Raw genomic sequence first — 18127 nt, forward strand, 5'->3', positions numbered from 1 at the left:
CACTGGCTATAAACCACCATCTCTATGCTTTGAGCGAAAGGACGGTACACTGGCGACGTCAAATGAAGAAAATTACAGCATTCTGGCAGATTACTTCAAGAATTTACTTAATTGCTCTAAACCGCAAAGCGCCATTGAGACCAAGAAACCCTTACTCAGGTACCCAGATTCCAGACCACCCGACAGAGATGAAATCAAGCGCCACATTGCCCGTCTCAAAAATAACAAAGCTCCGGGGGAAGACTCAGTAGTAGCAGAACTATGGAAATATGCCCCAGAAGAATCACTTGACATCTTGCAAAAGCAAATAGAAGAAATTTGGAACAAGGAGACCCTACCCGAAGATTGGAAAATAGCTTTGATCCATCCATTACACAAAAAAGGCAGCATGAAGAGCATCAACAACTACAGAGGGATATCTTTGCTACCCGTGACTTACAAAATTCTATCACTTGCCATCCTGGAGCGTTTGGAAGCACAACTTGAACATCAAATAGATGAATACCAAGGAGGGTTCAGAAAAGTTCGTTCAACAGCTGAACAGATCCAAAATCTCAAAACGATCATCAGATATTGTACACTAAGGTCCAAGCAGTATGTGTGTGTCCTTTGTGGACTTTAAGAAAGCGTACGACTCCATTGACTGGGAAATCCTGCTAAACATCTTAAATGAATTTGGAGTTGATTTGAAACTGCTGGCATTAATTAGAGCCAACCTGACCGATACAAAATCCAAAGTGAAGTTCCATGGATGTCTCTCGCATTCCTTTGACATCAAAACAGGAGTCTGACAAGGTGATGGGCCATCCCCGATACTTTTCAACTGTGTTCTTGAAAAGATCATCAGAACCTGGCGGGTGAGATTACAGGAAACCAACTACAGTCCATTGAGAATAGGAACCAAATCCAAGGGGGTCGCAACAGACTGCTTAGCATTTGCCGATGATATTGCTGTTCTCTCAAACGACATAGAAACCGCTAGAGCTCAAGTTGGAATTTTAAAGGAAATTGCTGAACAAACTGGTTTGCAGATATCGTTTGAGAAAACAGAAGTAATGACTAACATCAAAGAGGCTCCACCAAAACTCCACACAAAATACGGGGACATCACCCAAGTAGACAAATTCAAATACCTGGGTGAGATCATCATGAAAAATGGACTGGACAAAGAAGCAAATGCCAACAAAGGACTCCTTGAAGAACTGGAGAAAAGAGAACGCAAAATTGTGAGAGGAATCTTGGGATCAAAGTACAGAAATGGAATCCATCAAAAGAGATCCAACAAGGAAGTCTACAGCAAAATAGAGAAAATGACCGACACAATCAGAAAAAGACGGGCACGATTTTACGGTCATCTGAAAAGAATGGACGGAAGAACGTTAACTAAAGAAATCTTTCACTTTTTTGATTCAAACCCCAAAACCACAATTCTCTGGTTTAGGAATACCAAAGAAGACCTGCAAATGCTACATATCTCAGCTGAAGACGCCCTTAACAGAGATCTCTTCTGCAAGAAAATATTGACGAACGAGCTAAACCGAGACGAGCAACCGAAGAGAAGACACAGTGCCCCTTGGACAGAGGAGCGTAAGCAGGCCCATTCACTAAGAATGAGGGAAATTTGGGCTCTAAAGAAGGCCAAGTTCAGTGTCAAATGCAACAAGACTTAACATGGTCCTTGATGGCCCCAGCGAATTATAGATATATATAACTAATAATAATAATAATAATAATAATAATAATAATAATAATAATTGATGAAGGTGGGTGTCATCTGCCGTGAGTTGGAAACTGTGTGTAATTGTAGTGAAGAATAGTGTAACGTGTGGTGTACAAGATGCAGGGATGTTGGAAACAGCATGAACATCCAATCTCTGAGCCAAGAGAATTAACCATTTAAGCCCTTCAAGCTCGTATATTTCCAACATCACGATCTTCTGTTGTCTCATACTTCAGAAATGTTTCGACATCATGTCCAATAACGGACCAACAATATTGGTATCATTGTTTTCTGTTGTGTTCATACATCAGAAATGTTCCAACATAATGTTTACTCCAAGACAAATGTATTTTAACAGAAGAATATAAGTAACAATCAATTCTTGGGCAATACCTAGATTTTAGAGAACCCATAAGCTTCTGAATATAATTCTTAGTGTGGTTTGGGCAGGCAATCCATGATTGTGAATGATATGAACTCGAGTGGAGATGATTGTCTTTTGTAACTTGATTTGAGAAGTTAGTATTGAGGTGCTTGAGAAATATTCAGTGAATCTGAAGTTGAAGAAACCCCAGAACATTAGAAGATGATGATTGCTGGTTGACCTAAAAACCTAAAAGCCTACCCACGCTGATTTTATGAAGTTCCCGCATAATTAGACAAGTGAATACACACAGGGACATTTGTACAATCTGCAAATTAGTTGTTTGCGCAAGCATGACAGGGAATTTTTTTCCAGCTTGAGTTTTGCAAATGAATTGTTTTAGCCTTAAGAACAGATAGCAGTATAGCTAAGTGGCTCAGACGGTTGAGGCGCTGGCCTTCTGACACCAACTTGGCAAGTTCGATCCTGGCTCAGTCCGGTGGTATTTGAAGGGGCTCAAATATGTCAGCCTAGTGTCGGTAGATTTAGTGGCACATAAAAGAACTCATATGGGACAAAATTCCAGCCTCTCGGCGTCTACGAAAACCATAGAAGTAGTTAGTGTGATGTAAAGCAAATAATATTATTATTAACATATATTTCCAGAAACATAAATACTAGTAGGGGTGTGCGACAATCTAAACAAATTTGAGTGGTAAGGGTTAAGATCACATGGAAAGAGACATATTTAATAACAAAATTTAGTGAATTATATTTTATATGAAATTATATGAACATTAATTACCATATCTACTTACTTTGTACATCTCATGGCTGACAGGGCAACTAGGTTGTCCTCCAAGTGCTGGAATATGTCATCCACAGGTTTGAGACGAAACAGATCTTTGTGGGGAGTAAATTCCAACTCCATGTCTTTCCATTCCTCAGCAATTGCTTTTAGTCCCTTGAAGAGAGATACCAAATTAGTAATGTATAGGTGATAACAACAAGCACTTTCTGCTATCTTGGATCAGCAATTCAGTACAATGTAGACATTGTCCGCCTCCAAAGTGTAATGTTTAGCACTGATATCTCTTGTCCTCAGTAGCCAAAGTTTAATTCCTGATACTGCAAGAAATGTTAGAATGGTAGGTGTACCTGAGAAGAGCTGCACCACTTTGGGATGAGGACACAAATTTACACTACAATGCAGATATTGATAAAGATGTTGCCAATAGGATAAGTGAAAAGTGCCATATGGTTTTTAGTGCCAGGAGTGCCTGAGGATAAGTTTGGCTGCCAGATGCAGGTCTTTTGTTGTGGCGCCCGTAGGCAACCTGTGCATCGTGATGAAGATGAAATGATGATGAAGATGACATACACCCAGCCCCCGTACCAGCAGAATTAACCAATTTTGGTTAAAATTTCCGACCCTGCCAGGAATCGAACCCAGGACCCCTGTGACCAAAGACCAGCATGCTAACCATTTAGCCATGGAGCCGGACAGTAGGATATGTAATGGCTGGGCATAGTGTCAGGCAATTACAGGAGTTCTCTGTGATATAAATGTGCCATTCCATCTAAAAGGCAAGATATATAAATCAATGGTTGGCCAGGCATGCTATATGAGTCTGAATGTTGGGTGATATAGAAGAAGGATAAAAAGAAACTTAACGTTGCTAAAATGAGGATGCTACTATGAGCCTGTGGTGTCACCAGGCTAGACAAAATCTGCAATGATGTTATTTGCCAATCTCTGAGAGTAACCAAACCCAGAAAAATTAAAAGAAAACTGACTCAGATGGTTTGGTCATATTGAAAGAAGACCAGAAGACTATGTAGCATACCAAGTTGAGGGGATAGCATTAGAGGGTGAAGCAGCACTGGGACAGCCAAAAATGAGATGAAAAAGAATTATGAAAGACTTGGAAAATTCCAATGATGATTCTGCTAGGGTCAAAGGCAGGAAGTACTGGAGGAGAGCGACCAGAATTAAAATTAAAAAATGTAATACCCCTCAAAAAGTTTCTGATATCTGTATACAGAAGTATTTCTAAATATAACATACAATGAAACATTATAAAAGGAACTCCACATATTGTACTTCAGAGAATACATGAATTAATGTACACACACTTTAAATATATAAACATACTCAACAAAGTTAGTTGCTTTGAGGCTGATACTCTTTCGTGTGCAGTCAGGAATCTTAGGTGCTTGATAGCAAGAAACTATGCAGGATTGCATTCAGTTTGTTGCTCCATCCACTTTAAGGTCATTTCAAAATAGGTAAAGGCTTTGCCAATAGCAGGGGTGGTGGAGAGAAAGGGATTGTAAAGGTCATTATGCTGTTATGAAAATCGATCGAGATATTTGGCGTTCAGATATTTGAGTTTGTACTACACTTGTATAATGATAGATCACACCTAAAAAGACTATGAAGGCATTTACTCACTATTTCTATTTTATGTTCCATAGTGGCTGCATTGGAAATCTCAGCAATTTGATCTGCATAAGATCGGAAACCCATCTTTTTGATAACATCTAGAGTAAACTCTGGTGATTGCTCATCAAATGGCCTGAAAATAAGAAATAACATTAAATAAATATTTTTCAAGTCCTGCTAGGTAGGTAGGTAGGTAGTAAGGACGTATTTATAGGGGCATCCAGGGGGTCCTGACCCCTCAGAAATTCCCGGTCATTTGGAAAGTTTGATGTAAGCCTATTTGTAAATACAGTACTTTGTGTTGCAAGCTGAAGTCACTAGCTTATCAACCTCCACTAGAATTGACATAACCTGTAGAATAAAATAATATATAAATCATTAACCTATAACTCAGAAATTATTATGAACTTTGGTTAGCAGTCTACAGCGAACTAGACAGGAGTTGGATAGTGTACATTTTTGTTTTTCAGGTGATTGTACAAAAATTTTAAACAAAAGTAAAAACGGATTAACAAATACTGTAGTCATATTTAAATCCTTAACTGCAACTACATGATGATGATGATGATGATAATACTAATACTAATAATAATAATAATAATAATAATAATAATAATAATAATCAGGAGTTGGATAGCGTTTTGTTTTTCAGGTGATTGTATAAAAATTTAAAAAAAGTAAAAACGGATTAACAAATACTGTTGTCACATTTAAATCCTTAACTGCAACTACATGATGATGATGATGATGATGATGATGATGATGATGATAATAATAATAATAATAATAATAATAATAATAATAATAATAATAATAAATAATTTTATTTATATTACATTTTATGGCCTACAATGGGCCACTCTAGTCTAGCAAGTAAACAAATGCAGAGGTATCTGGGAGATCAATAAAGAATTGTACACTTTTTAGTGTAATGCATGGAAGAAAAATAAAATTCACTGACCACATGACATGGCATAATAATTCTTTTCTGAATATCATGGAGAGGAAAATTGTTGGGAAGAGAAGAATAGGATGGCTGAGAACAAAATATATGTACAAGGAGAAGAGCATGATGCGGTTCACAAGATATGGAGAGTTAAAAAGAGCAATGCTATATATAGTACGCACACTTTTTAGTGATAGATTTTTTTACTCGGTTGAGGAGTAAGAAGGGAGCACTGCTGGTTCCGGTAGTACTGCCAACTGAATGAAAATGAAATCTGAATTGAATCGATAATATGATTGATCGATCAATATGAATTTTCTAAACCTTTATCTTACGCCAATAACTGTGTCACACACACAATATATAATACTATATAACTATATATCCTTAACCGCAACTACATGATGATGATGATGATGATAATACTACTACTACTACTACTACCACTACTACTACTACTACTACTACTACTACTACTACTACTACTACTACTACTACTACAACTACTACTAATAAATTTGTTTATATTACATTTTATGGCCTACAATGGACCACTCTAGTCTAGCAAGAAAACAAGTGCAGAGGTATCTATATAACTATATAACTATCTATATAACTATATATATAGTTTGGCTTTGCTGTGCAAACAACAACAGTACGAGTACTTAAAGTGTTCGGCAAATGTCGCACAGCGATGATAAGCGATTCTTAGTTTGTGTTTCAAAGGTTGCCAATACGAATCTCGAAGATAACCAAAATCGACCGATTCAGCACTAGGGTGTAAATCTATCGCTAAAAAGTGTACAGATAATAGAAGATTTATGGGGACGCAAGAGGACTTCCAAATTACTATTGAATGAGTACTGTCAAATTATCATCATCATCATCATCATCATCATCATCATCATCATCATCATCATTAATAATAATAATAATAATAATAATCATATGACCTTAGCTACTGTGTGCAGACATTTCAATTTGACGCCATCTGGCTGTCTGCTCATCAATTTCGATGTTCCGTTTTACTCTAGGCCCCACTAGATGGCAGACCAAGTAAACCAAAACACTCTTGGGCGTCTATGGCTTGAGATCATCATCATCATCATCATCATCATCATCATTATTATTATTATTATTATTATTATTATTATTATTATTATTATTATTATTATTATTATTATTATTATTATAAATATGACTATTTATTTGCAATGACAAGGTGAAGTCTTTAGTACCTGATAATGATACAGTAGTAACATATTAGACTGCTTTCCTCCTTCTGTATTCAACTAATGTCTCTTGTCTTCCACTATTTGTGAAAGCCTCTTACCACCGGCACTTCATTTTCCTATGTGTAGCTGGCTTTCTTCATTATCCTACACTTCCCAGAGTAATACTGAAGAACTGTTAAGAATGCTCCCTCAGGGAATGTAGATGCCCTTTTTTCTGAGGAAGCACATTCTAACTAGAGCCCGTCTGATGGCCACGAACATTAAGGTGTCAAATTTTTACAGTCTGACACCATGGTTAGTCAGTTTGTGTCCTGTTGGTGGAGAAAATTTTCACCAGCATATTGGTCAGCCAGAATAGGAGATGCTGTAGTATCCAATTCATAATCACTATATTACAGGCCAAAAGCCTGGGTTCAGTTCCAATCCTCCACACAGTGCTCAAGTGGAGTGAGTTCACATGATGCTACTGATGGTGAATTGCCTGTCAGATAGGGATGTTTAAGCCTTGAGCAGATTCTTTTGTGTTATCTGACAGGTGTCAACTATGTGCCAACACCTGGTTTCGCCCTCTCTATGCCTCATTATCACCATCATCACACACTGCGCAACATGTAACATGCAGTTATCACAACGGACACAGAAACACATTGTCATTATCTTCCTAGTGTTATTCCCTCACAGTGGCAGCATCCACTTGTCAGCATATCCGTCTCTATTCAGACCGACCCAAGGCATCTTCTGGAGTGCTATTCTCTTTGATGAGATTCATCCACCATTTTTTTTCAGTCGACCACGCGATCTCTGGCATTCAGGCTCCAGACACGTGGATGCCCTCACTACCAAAATCCCTTTACTGTGAGCGAAGTATCCATACCATGTAAGTCCACCTTCCTGTAGTTTCTCTACAATTATTGGTGGACTCCCAATCATTGTCGGACATCATCATTCTATGCATATTCAAATTCCTTCAGTTCAAGGCTCCATCAGAGCATTTTCATTGCCAAAGCATGTATAGAATGCTTTGTATTTATTCACATCAAAGAAAAGTACAATAGTTCCACCTTTTCAATACATTATATTATGTGACAGTTTTACGTTACAGTTAAACCTTCACATTTTTATACACTCGGGACCGGTTTCGACAGTGTCCCTGTCATCATCAGCCAAGAACAATTAATCGAGGACAATAAACCTTACAATATTTCAGGTATGATATAACAGTGAATATAAAATTATACATTATCTATCTACAAAAAGGTGTGAACATGTCCAGGTAAAAAATCACGATTAAGAAAAATCATGTCCTGTAGGGTGTACATTTATAAAAAATTTTAATTGAAATGACGTGTTAAAAATCTGCTGTTATATTATAGCTATAGCAGAGTATGTTTATAGGTGTAAATCTATGAAGTTTTGGCACTCAAGACATATAGCTATGTTTGACAAGTTAAAGGTGTTCAAACATTTAGTTAAATGGTGTTCCACTTAAAATATGTGATGTAGTTCAGCTAAGGTTGTAGTAAATATGTTTGTAGGCTTGATTTTGGTGTTTTTAACACTCGAGATATATAGTCATGTGTGACAAGTTAAAAGTTGATAAAACATTTAGTTAATGGTGTTCCACTTAAAATATATGGTAAAGTTCAGCTGAGGCTACAACTTGGACTTGAGGAGCAGATGATTATGTAAAATATCAATATAAGTAAAATTGAACAATTTAAATGGGTCACTGCTTGTTGATGTAGATGATCAGCAAGTCCTATTAAACAATTATACATATCGACAGTGGTTGTATATCATCTTGCTGAGAAGTAACAAAAGTCCTGGCTGAAATGGTGCTTGTAGATCTTATATTGTAGGTTGTGATTACATAAATTGATTAGAAAGGATCCTGATCCAAGTCGGAACCTCAGGTGCCAAGTTGATGGTAGACGGAACGTAGTGGAACTGACAGGCTGAAGAGGGACAAGGCCTAGAAGGGAGCAGGGAGGGGCGGAGTTACTGAGTTAGGGGAAGGAGGCAACGCGGTACTTTTCTTTGATGTGAATTCTGCTTCAATACGGAACCCAAATATGAAGTTCTTAACTTTAAATAATTTGTATTTATTGGCTAAAATGTCAAACCAACAACTCACTTTTAATTATCATTAACCCCTTGTGCTACCAGCCCTGAGGGGCCTTTGGCCTATCAAGCAACGGTTGCTTAGCCCAAAATCTTTCAGATTATGAGGTGATGCAACATCAGTGCGAAGAATCCTCTCAGTCATTATTCTTGGCTTTCTAGACTGGGGCGACCCTCTCACCATTAGATAGTTCCTAAATTGTAATCACATTGGCTGAATGGATCTTGAACCAGCTCCCAGGTACAGGTAAAAAAACTCTGAACTGAACAGGAATTGAACCCAGGGCATTGACGTAAGAGGCAAGCATGCTACCCCTATACTACTTGGCTGGCAATTCATTCTTAACCAAACAGAAAACTGAAAAAATGTTGTCCACTTTTCTGTCTCCAACGAAAACTGCAGTTCTCTGGCCACACTGCATCTAGAGGAGGAGGAGGAGGAGACGGTCGTGTTCAACCACATACCTGGTAGAAGAGCACGTGGTAGAGCATCACTACAGTTGTCTCATAAAATTAAAAGTAGCGTTGGTCCTACAGTTGTTACCATATAGAGAAAAGCTCAAGAGAGAACAACATGAAAAATTTTAAGGTAGATCACAATCTTCAGCAATGAGGGAACAACTGAGAGAGAGGGAAATCACATGGATATTTTCAACAAATTTTACAACACTTCTTGAAGAAGTATTTCCTCATATCCATACCACAGAGAAATTCTCTTCAACAATAATAAGTAACAATTTTGCTACAGTTTTTAGAGTTAACAAGTAACAACTAGATTCACTTGTCTTCAGCAACTGATTTCCTGTCTTGGCATGAACTCAGTGTAATGACGTTAATCATACATGTTGAATGTTCCTTTGACGGTTCTCAGTTTTAATATACCCTATCTGATTAAAAGTACAGGGACGTCTACTTAAAACTGTCCACTTACTGTTACTGCCCAGTAGTTGACATTAATATGGGATGGGATTGGCCCTGGAATGAAATCATTGTTCTAATTCAGCCTAGACGTGCTCAACAGAATTAAGGGCAATACCCTGAGCAGGCTGGTCGATTTCCAGAACAACAAATCACTCAAAAACAGACCCTGCTTTATGGCAGAGAACATTATCAAGCCAAAATACACAGTGAACATTTCTGAACTGATCTTTTACTGTGGACAAAAGGCAATTGGTTAGAATGTCCTTATATCCTTCCACTTTAACATGCTCTGTAATATTACAAGAGGACCAAGTTTCTTCCATGATAAACACCCCCATATTATCACGCCACCTTCACCAAATTTCAATCAGGACTCTGTAAATCTGGCAGGTACAATTTGCCTTGCATTCACAACACCCTAAACCTTCTATTTGACTGCCACATTACAGTGATTAAATTACTCCAAATCATGTGCCTCCTGTAGTCTACGGACCAAAGGCAGCTCTCCTTATACCCAGGGGCGGCCATACCTTATGTGCTGCAGTGCTGCAGCACATTGTCTATTTGAAAAATAAATTACTTTAATAATATTATCTACAATCAAATACAGTGCAATGAAAAAGATGCCAGCCAAAGAATAACAAATCGTTCAACTCTCCTCACAACCACGTTAGTCGTGCGCTCCACGCCGGGTGCTGGCTGTGCAGATCACAGCTCAGCGTGGCTCAGCGAGAATTTCTAAGCCTTTTGCCACAAAGCAGGAACTCCGCCTTTTGCGCATGTGTGCCTAACTTCTTCGATAGGCTGTGGAAAGAACAGCTAAGACATCACTTCACAGCGAGTCTTCGTTGGACCACATAGAAGCAGCACTGATCACACCAGCATTTCGACTGAAATGAGAACGTAACAGGTGACTCAGCGGTAGTATTTAAGAGTGGATCACTCAAAGCAAACGGGAAACTAAATACTGTAGAGAAAGCCGTCAGCTGCAGGTCTTTTAATACTCCCAACTTGCATACTCCATAGCCACATTTGTAAATTGATGAACTATAAAAAAATGTACTTTTTATGCTGTCAAAATAAGGACATGATATTTGATGTCCTTTAAATACAAAATGTCTAGTTTATAAATTTCACTAAGTAAACTTGTGTCCTCATCCCGAGGTGGTGCAGCTCTTTTCAGGCACACCCCCAATGGAGGTGAGCTGCATGCACCATTTCAATCACATACCAGTCCTCCTGCCATTCTTAAATTTCTGGCAGTACCGGGAATCGAACCCAGGCCCCCGAGGATGGCAGCTAATAACACTAACCGTTACACTATTGAGGCGGACATACATTTCACTATAACAACATAACATGTAATTTTGCATTACGATGTTGCTGATTTTATTTCAATGTTTTTTATAACATTGAGAAGTTCTGTTTCTGCGTGCTCACACCAAGTGTTTCCAAGTTCGTGAATGTTTTGTGATTGAAGGTGTTATTATGTGTTTAATTAGTTTTAATTAGTTTTTGGGGTTGTTTGCGTGTTTGTTCAGTATGAAAAACTCTGTGGAGAGCTTCTTGAAAACCGCATATGTTAATAATTTTTTTATTTTTGGACGGGGGATGGGTTACAGCACACAACTGGTTTTCTGCACAAGCTGCCACTGCTTATACCGCTAAACGCTGTGCCTAAAGTTCACCAAAGAAATGTGCAGTTTGTGGGCAGGTGCCTAAACCTTGAACCCCAGTCCTTGTATCTCCTAGCATCCAGTCATGGTGCCAACTGCACTATTAGTGGCACTGAAGAATTTACAACTGACAGTATCATATGATTGCATGTGATTTTTTCTGTACCACCTCCTTAACATTCAAAAGTCTCTGTCGTCAATGTACATGGCCTATCTGGCATGGTTTTGTGTGGCTGCATCTTTTCATTTTCACTTCACAATCATGTCTTGACACTTACCTTGGGCAACTTGAAAAGGGCAGAAATGGCCCTGATTGATTGCTAACTGATGTGGCATTCAAAGTCAGTATTCCACATCCATCTCATAGCACTGAAGAACATCAGGCCCTCAGCCGCTCTTTTGCAGCAGTAGGGGTTGCAGCAACAGCTAGGCTCTAGTTTTCATGAACTGAGGGGTATCCACATACTTTACTATTAAATTATTACTTTAATTCAAGTGTCTGTCAGAAAGTTGAAAGATTTAAGAAATGAGATTTCCACTTCTGGAGGTGCACATGGCCCTCAGGTTCACTCAGCCTGCACCAAAAATGAGTGCTAGGTTAATTTCTGGGGGCAAAGGTGGCTGGGCATAGAGCTAACAACTCTACCCTCAGAAAGTGCTGAGGTTACGGATAGTGGAAGCCTTTACTTTTCAGCCCTGTACGGGCCTCTATGGCCTGTATGGAGATGACTGTTTTTTTTTAATTTAAATAATATGTAATCATCTATTTTACTAATCACCATTTTCAGTTATACTGAAAAATACAGATACACTGCTTCCTTATGCAAGTTACAACAGAGAATTAAAATGAAAGAATAGAATGAATTACTAAAGTACTTGTTATAACTGAAATAAAAACTTTCAAGCATAAAATATTTCACTATTCCTTACTCTGTAACAAGGCTATGGATTTGGTTCCAGTGGCGTATGTTCATGGCAGAATTCTTGAGATCAATAACCACAGGGATGAACTTCCGAATTTCATCAGCTTTAATTCTAGTATGCTCCAGAATTTCCCAATAATAACCATACATCCTCTCTGCTGTTTCTACTGCCTTCTCGAAGAAATCTAAAACCTGTAAATTAAGGTATGGTCAATGAATATCCCTAAAAAATTGATCAGGTAAATATTTATATTAGTTTACATTTAATGAGAGAGACTCATTAAAAACAGTGACCCTGTAAGAAGAAGAAGAAGAAGAAGAAGAAGAAGAAGAAGAAGAAGAAGAAGAAGAAGAAGAAGAAGAATTCCTCAATAATATTTTATATAATCTTTCCAAACATAAAATAAAATCTTCTCAAAAGAAGTATGTAAGTTAACAGGAACACTAGTGCCCGAGATTCTTAAGAGAGCTAGAACTGTCCTTATCCATGGATCTAAATACCTGGAGACCATTAAGCATCTATTCACTAGTGGGAAGAGTACAGAGTGCATATTAGATACACGACTATATAGCTACGTGAGCTTTAATGACAATCAACGTGGTTTCACAAACTCTGCTGGCACTCATATCAACACTTCCATCTTGGAATCTATTCTGTCATCAGCCAAACACTAAAAGGTCAACTGTAACCTGGTTTTCCTGGATATCACTAAGGTCTTTGACAATGTAGGGCATAAACACTTCAAGAATACCCTTTCTTGCCTCACCCTACCATAAAAACTGCCTGACCTAATAATGGCACTGCAAACTAATAATACTACTCAAATAGAATCCCATCACAAGAAGGCCAAACCAATTGTTTTCAAGAAAGGTATAATGCAGGGTTGTCCCTTATCACTGGCGCTTTACAACATTGTAACTGACCACATTTTAGAAGAACTTTCATCAACAGAATTCCAGAAAGAACATGGATACTGTATAATGCCTAGCCTTCCTAATATAACCATTCTAGGTTTTGCTGATGATATATTGATTGTAGCAAAAAACAAGACTTCAGCTAGAAAGATCACTGAAATAGCCATCAAGAGATTTGAAGAAACTGGCCTAACAATCAATGTTAATAAATCTAAATCCATTTCCATAGTAAAAGGAAGTCCTAAAAATATTAGATGGTTACCATGAAATTACATCTATAACTCTGGCAGAGACAATCCGCTACCTCGGAGTAAACTATCACAATGCTACTGTATTTGATGCTAAATTAACAATGGAAAAACTTAAGAGTAAACTAGGCACATAAGCATCAACTCCACTACTGCAACCACACCAGAAATTGAATGTGCTATCAACCTGCATTTGCCCATTTTTTATCTACAAATTCCACACTACACCTTTACATCGAATACCTGCAAGTTTCCTAACTGATACTGACAAACTTATTAAAAGCACCTGAAAGAAGTTCTTCAACTTCCAATAGATATACCAGACAGCATGTTATACTCCAAAAAAGAAAGTGTAAAGGACTCTGTATTTTCAAGTGCAATTGGGAGGTTTATCTACAGCACATAAATGCATGCCAAGTTCTCCATCGATCTAACAATATACACATTAACCATACCAGAGAAGTGTTTTGAAAAACTTAGCTTACTTCTGAACACGAATCAGTCAAGGTCTCGCTCCTACAACAACAACTCTGTGAGAAAGAATTCAATGCCTGGTGTGCCTTACTACAAAAGAGTAAAGGTATTATACTGTACAACAATACACACCAGCCAATCAGTGGGTATGAAAACCCGAAGGTTTAACCAGCAGTGACAGGAGAAATGCCATAAATCTGACAGCAAATGTAGTTCCAGTTCGTGCCTTAACTGGCAGATCCCAAGACAATAACCACTGTCAGCATTGCCACAGTGAGATTGAAACACTTGATCACATCTTGGGTTCTTGTCCATATAATGATACACTATGGAATTCACAACATCATTGTACAAGATCTATGATTGCATGAAATAACCCATAATACTATTTTAGTTATATGTTGGTTTAATATGAATGTATCGGGATCTCAACGTCAACTGATTTTGAGGCTGAGAGATAGGCTGTCGATGCCCACAACAAGGGTGAAACATGTCCCAATTTAAGTGTCATGCTTAAGTTATAAACATTCACATGAATGTATTGTATTGAATAGGTTGACCACTTCAATAAACTTGTTTCATATTTAGATCTATGATTGCCGAAGTCCTGAGAGAAAAGCATTATACAGTCTACGAGGAGGTTCATGGATTATCTCAGACAGGGTCAAGCTGGCGAATTGACATGATAGCTATACCACCGGGTTCAAGTAAAGGGTCCATAATAGATCCCACAATTAGAACTGAAGCATCATCCACTCAACCACATGATGTACACAAGGAGAAATGTGATATATGTATATGAACCTACAATTCCATAATATGCTGAGAAATATCATCTGGACTCCATGGATGTTTTAGGACTGATGGTAGGAGCAAGAGGCACCATTACTCACATACTTCACAACTTTTGTAAGAAATTTAATTTGCATAACCAATTTATTAAGGACATTGTCAGCCCTGAAAGGATCGTTAACAATAGTAAAAAAAATTCACATGAGGAATTCCTCATTGATTTCAAAATTATTGACTGATACAATTTTTATTAACAAGTAGGCTTTAATATAGTATACCTATCATTTATGGGCTCTTCTAATTATTAATCGACTTTTCATGTAAGCTTTGTCTCTTAGGCAGCCTCCAATCAGGGGAAGCAGAAATAAATGCATTTCTCTTGCTAATTACAAAAATATTTAAAGTAAATTAACACATTAATATTAATCACATGTGTTAGCTACCATATGCAGGCATTTTGATTTGATGTCTCTTAGGCTGTTTGCATGTTAATTTCCATGTTTCACTATTCACATATTTCACTCTATACCAGATGTCAGAGAAACTAGAATTCTATAGGACCACCTATAGCTGTGTATTAATTAAACTTGTCAGGAGCATCGAATGTGCCACCAGAGATCTTTCACATGCCAATGTAGTATGGCATGCAGTACCAAATATCATAGCCTTTATTCCATATGCAGGCATTTTGATTTGATGTCTCTTAGGCTGTTTGCATGTTAATTTCCATGTTTCACTATTCACATATTTCACTCTATACCAGATTTCAGAGAAAATAGAATTCTATAGGGCCACCTATTGCTGTGTATTAATTAAACTTGTCAGGAGCATCGAATGTGCCACCAGAGATCTTTCACATGCCAATGTAGTATGGCATGGAGTACCAAATATCATAGCTTTTATTCCTCTTTTCAAATAACCAGCTATCTCTATTGAGTTTGAGCCCACAATCTTAGGACCTAGAGTTTGATGCTCTAGCACTGACCCCTTACTGTAAAACAGGGTGTAAGGCTGTACCTTAATTAAGGCCATGGCCGCTTCCTTCCCACTCCTAGCCCTTTCCTACGAGGGCTATGCCGAAAGTTTTTAGCAGTGTGTGAGAAAAAAATTTTGTTTGCAAAACAACAATTACAACTTTTCAAAATACTCTCCATTAGCACGTATACATTTTTCCATTCTCTGAAACCATTTAGAAAATGTTTCAGTCCAAGCTTCTTTCGGGATGTCACTTAGTGCACTCTCGTACACTGTAATGGACTCTTCATCTAATGAAAACTGCTGCCCACGTATTTTTTCCTTGGTCTTAGAGAACAGAAAGAAGTCACATGGGGTCAGGTCAGGTGAATAGGAGGGGATGAGGTAACACTCGCACTTTTTCCCTTTCCAAAAAGTCCATTGTTCTGGCAGCCCTGTGTGCAGATGCATTGTTTTGATGCAGCAGAAGGTGCCCACTCTTGGACTTTGGGTGCTGTGACCTCCAAGTGGTGAGGACTTTGGGAAGACAGTCATTTACATACCATTCAGCATTGACTGTAGGACGTGTGTCCAAGGTCACAAAGGTGAGATGCCCCGTTTTCGTAAAATAAAAAGTTGCCACCATCTTCTTTCCGGCGCTCTGACTTCGTCGAACTTTTGTGGGTGGTTCCTCCACTGGAAAGCACCACACAGAAGACTGTCTCTTTGTTTCAGGATCATAATGGTAGACCCATGTTGCACCTCCTGTGACGATATTGTAGGTGTCTTCGGACTGCCCTCCATTGAATTTTTCTAGCAAGAAATGACAGCAGTCCACTCTCTCTTCTTTTGGCTTCCTGTCAGGAAATGTGGCTCCCAATGGGCACATCTGTTGGTAAGGTTAAATAATCATGGATAATGGTCTACACTGCTCTTGACCCAATGTTTAAGGTCCCTTCAATGTCACAAAATGTAAGATGTGGATCTGCTTTGATCATTTCCCTCACAGCATCAATGTTTTCTTGAGTCAGAGCTGCTGCTGGGTGACCGGGACGAGGTTCATCTTCAATTGACTGCCGACCCCTTGAAAACTCGCAAAACAAATTTCCAACTGTGTCTCTAGAAGGGGCAGCCTCACCAAAAATGCGCAGCAAAGAAGAATGGCATTCTTTGGCACTTAATTTTTTTTTATAATCATAAACAATCATTGCTCTAAAATCGCAGCGCGACAGATCCATCTTGCACTGTGTCTGACTCAGCACTGCCTGTGCTTTCTTCCCTCGCTATGGAGGAACTACCACTAGGAGGGGTTTCGTGCGCATGTTCTAAGGTCGAAAAACAATGCTCTTTCAAATGAAAATAATCCCATTGTCCTCAAAATTACGGTTTACATGCTGTTAAAATTTTTTGGCATAACCTTCGTATCCCATCGTCGCCATAAGACCTATCTGTGTTGGTGCGACGTCAAGCAAATCTAAAAAAAATTCTCATCATCATAAACTCTTTCTTGGTCATTATAGCCATAAGTGGAATACACGTTTAGATTTTAAATCCTAGAGGTTAAAATGAGCAAATGTATATTAAAAGAAGATTATGGGTTTAAAAAAATTCACGTGACAAAATTAATAACCTACATGTAATTAACCTTACATACTATTTATTACAATGTCAGTGTCTCTTACTGGTAACTTAATATTGTTCCAGTCTACAGGTCATATGTGATGCTGCATATTGAATGTTAGATACTGTAGCATGTTGGAGGGGAAGTGCTCATGATTCTTGAATTTTTAATGAGAGTAGTGCAAAAATAGGTTTGAAAACGGAGCATTTGGTAAATGTATTTGGAGGATGATGGATATGCAGTCCAGCATTATGACACCATTATGGAACCTTATAACACAATAAGATCACCCCTACAATACGAAACATAAGGAAGATCTACAACGGCAGCATAGAACACTGTTTAGGTAAGGAATTCCCACAGTTTATTTCTTAGTACTATCTTAGTACACTGATAATCCAGGCCTATGAAAAACATCTTCTTGGTCTTTGGTTAGTCTTACCTAAGTCAGGTGTAACTTCAGTACAATCTAAGATATGACTAGTGAATGTTTATTAATAAGCACCCAGGCTTTTATTAACATGGGGGTTGGGTTGCGGGTGTGTGTGCACACAGATTTGTATACTCATCAAGTTTTGCCACTGTTATTGATGGATTCATAAGTTATTTGTCATTGCTGCATATGCTACAGTGGTCACTTGAAATCTCATGCCTTGAATACATCCCGAATGTTGTCATTAAACAGAAAATTGGCATTTTCCCTATTAATGAGAAAATGCGAGAGAAACATTTCCGATGGTATAGCACGTTCTGTGTGCTGCACCGAATACC

The 18127-nt window shown here is 38.1% G+C and overlaps 1 protein-coding gene across 1 annotated transcript in view; it reads right to left on the bottom strand.

Annotated features, from left to right (window-relative positions):
• Positions 1 to 18127, bottom strand: part of kl-2 (dynein heavy chain 2, axonemal kl-2) — a 638176-nt gene that overhangs the window by 431423 nt on the left and 188626 nt on the right. Inside the window, exons 22-24 of the mRNA XM_068229141.1 lie at positions 12360 to 12544; positions 4540 to 4663; positions 2903 to 3048 (exon numbers count right to left, since the gene is read on the bottom strand). Of these exons, the coding sequence (XP_068085242.1) occupies positions 2903 to 3048; positions 4540 to 4663; positions 12360 to 12544 (455 nt within the window). The remainder of the gene's footprint in view (positions 1 to 2902; positions 3049 to 4539; positions 4664 to 12359; positions 12545 to 18127) is intronic.

This window comes from Anabrus simplex, chromosome 9 (genome assembly GCF_040414725.1).
Source record: "Anabrus simplex isolate iqAnaSimp1 chromosome 9, ASM4041472v1, whole genome shotgun sequence".
Lineage (NCBI taxonomy): Eukaryota > Metazoa > Arthropoda > Insecta > Orthoptera > Tettigoniidae > Anabrus > Anabrus simplex.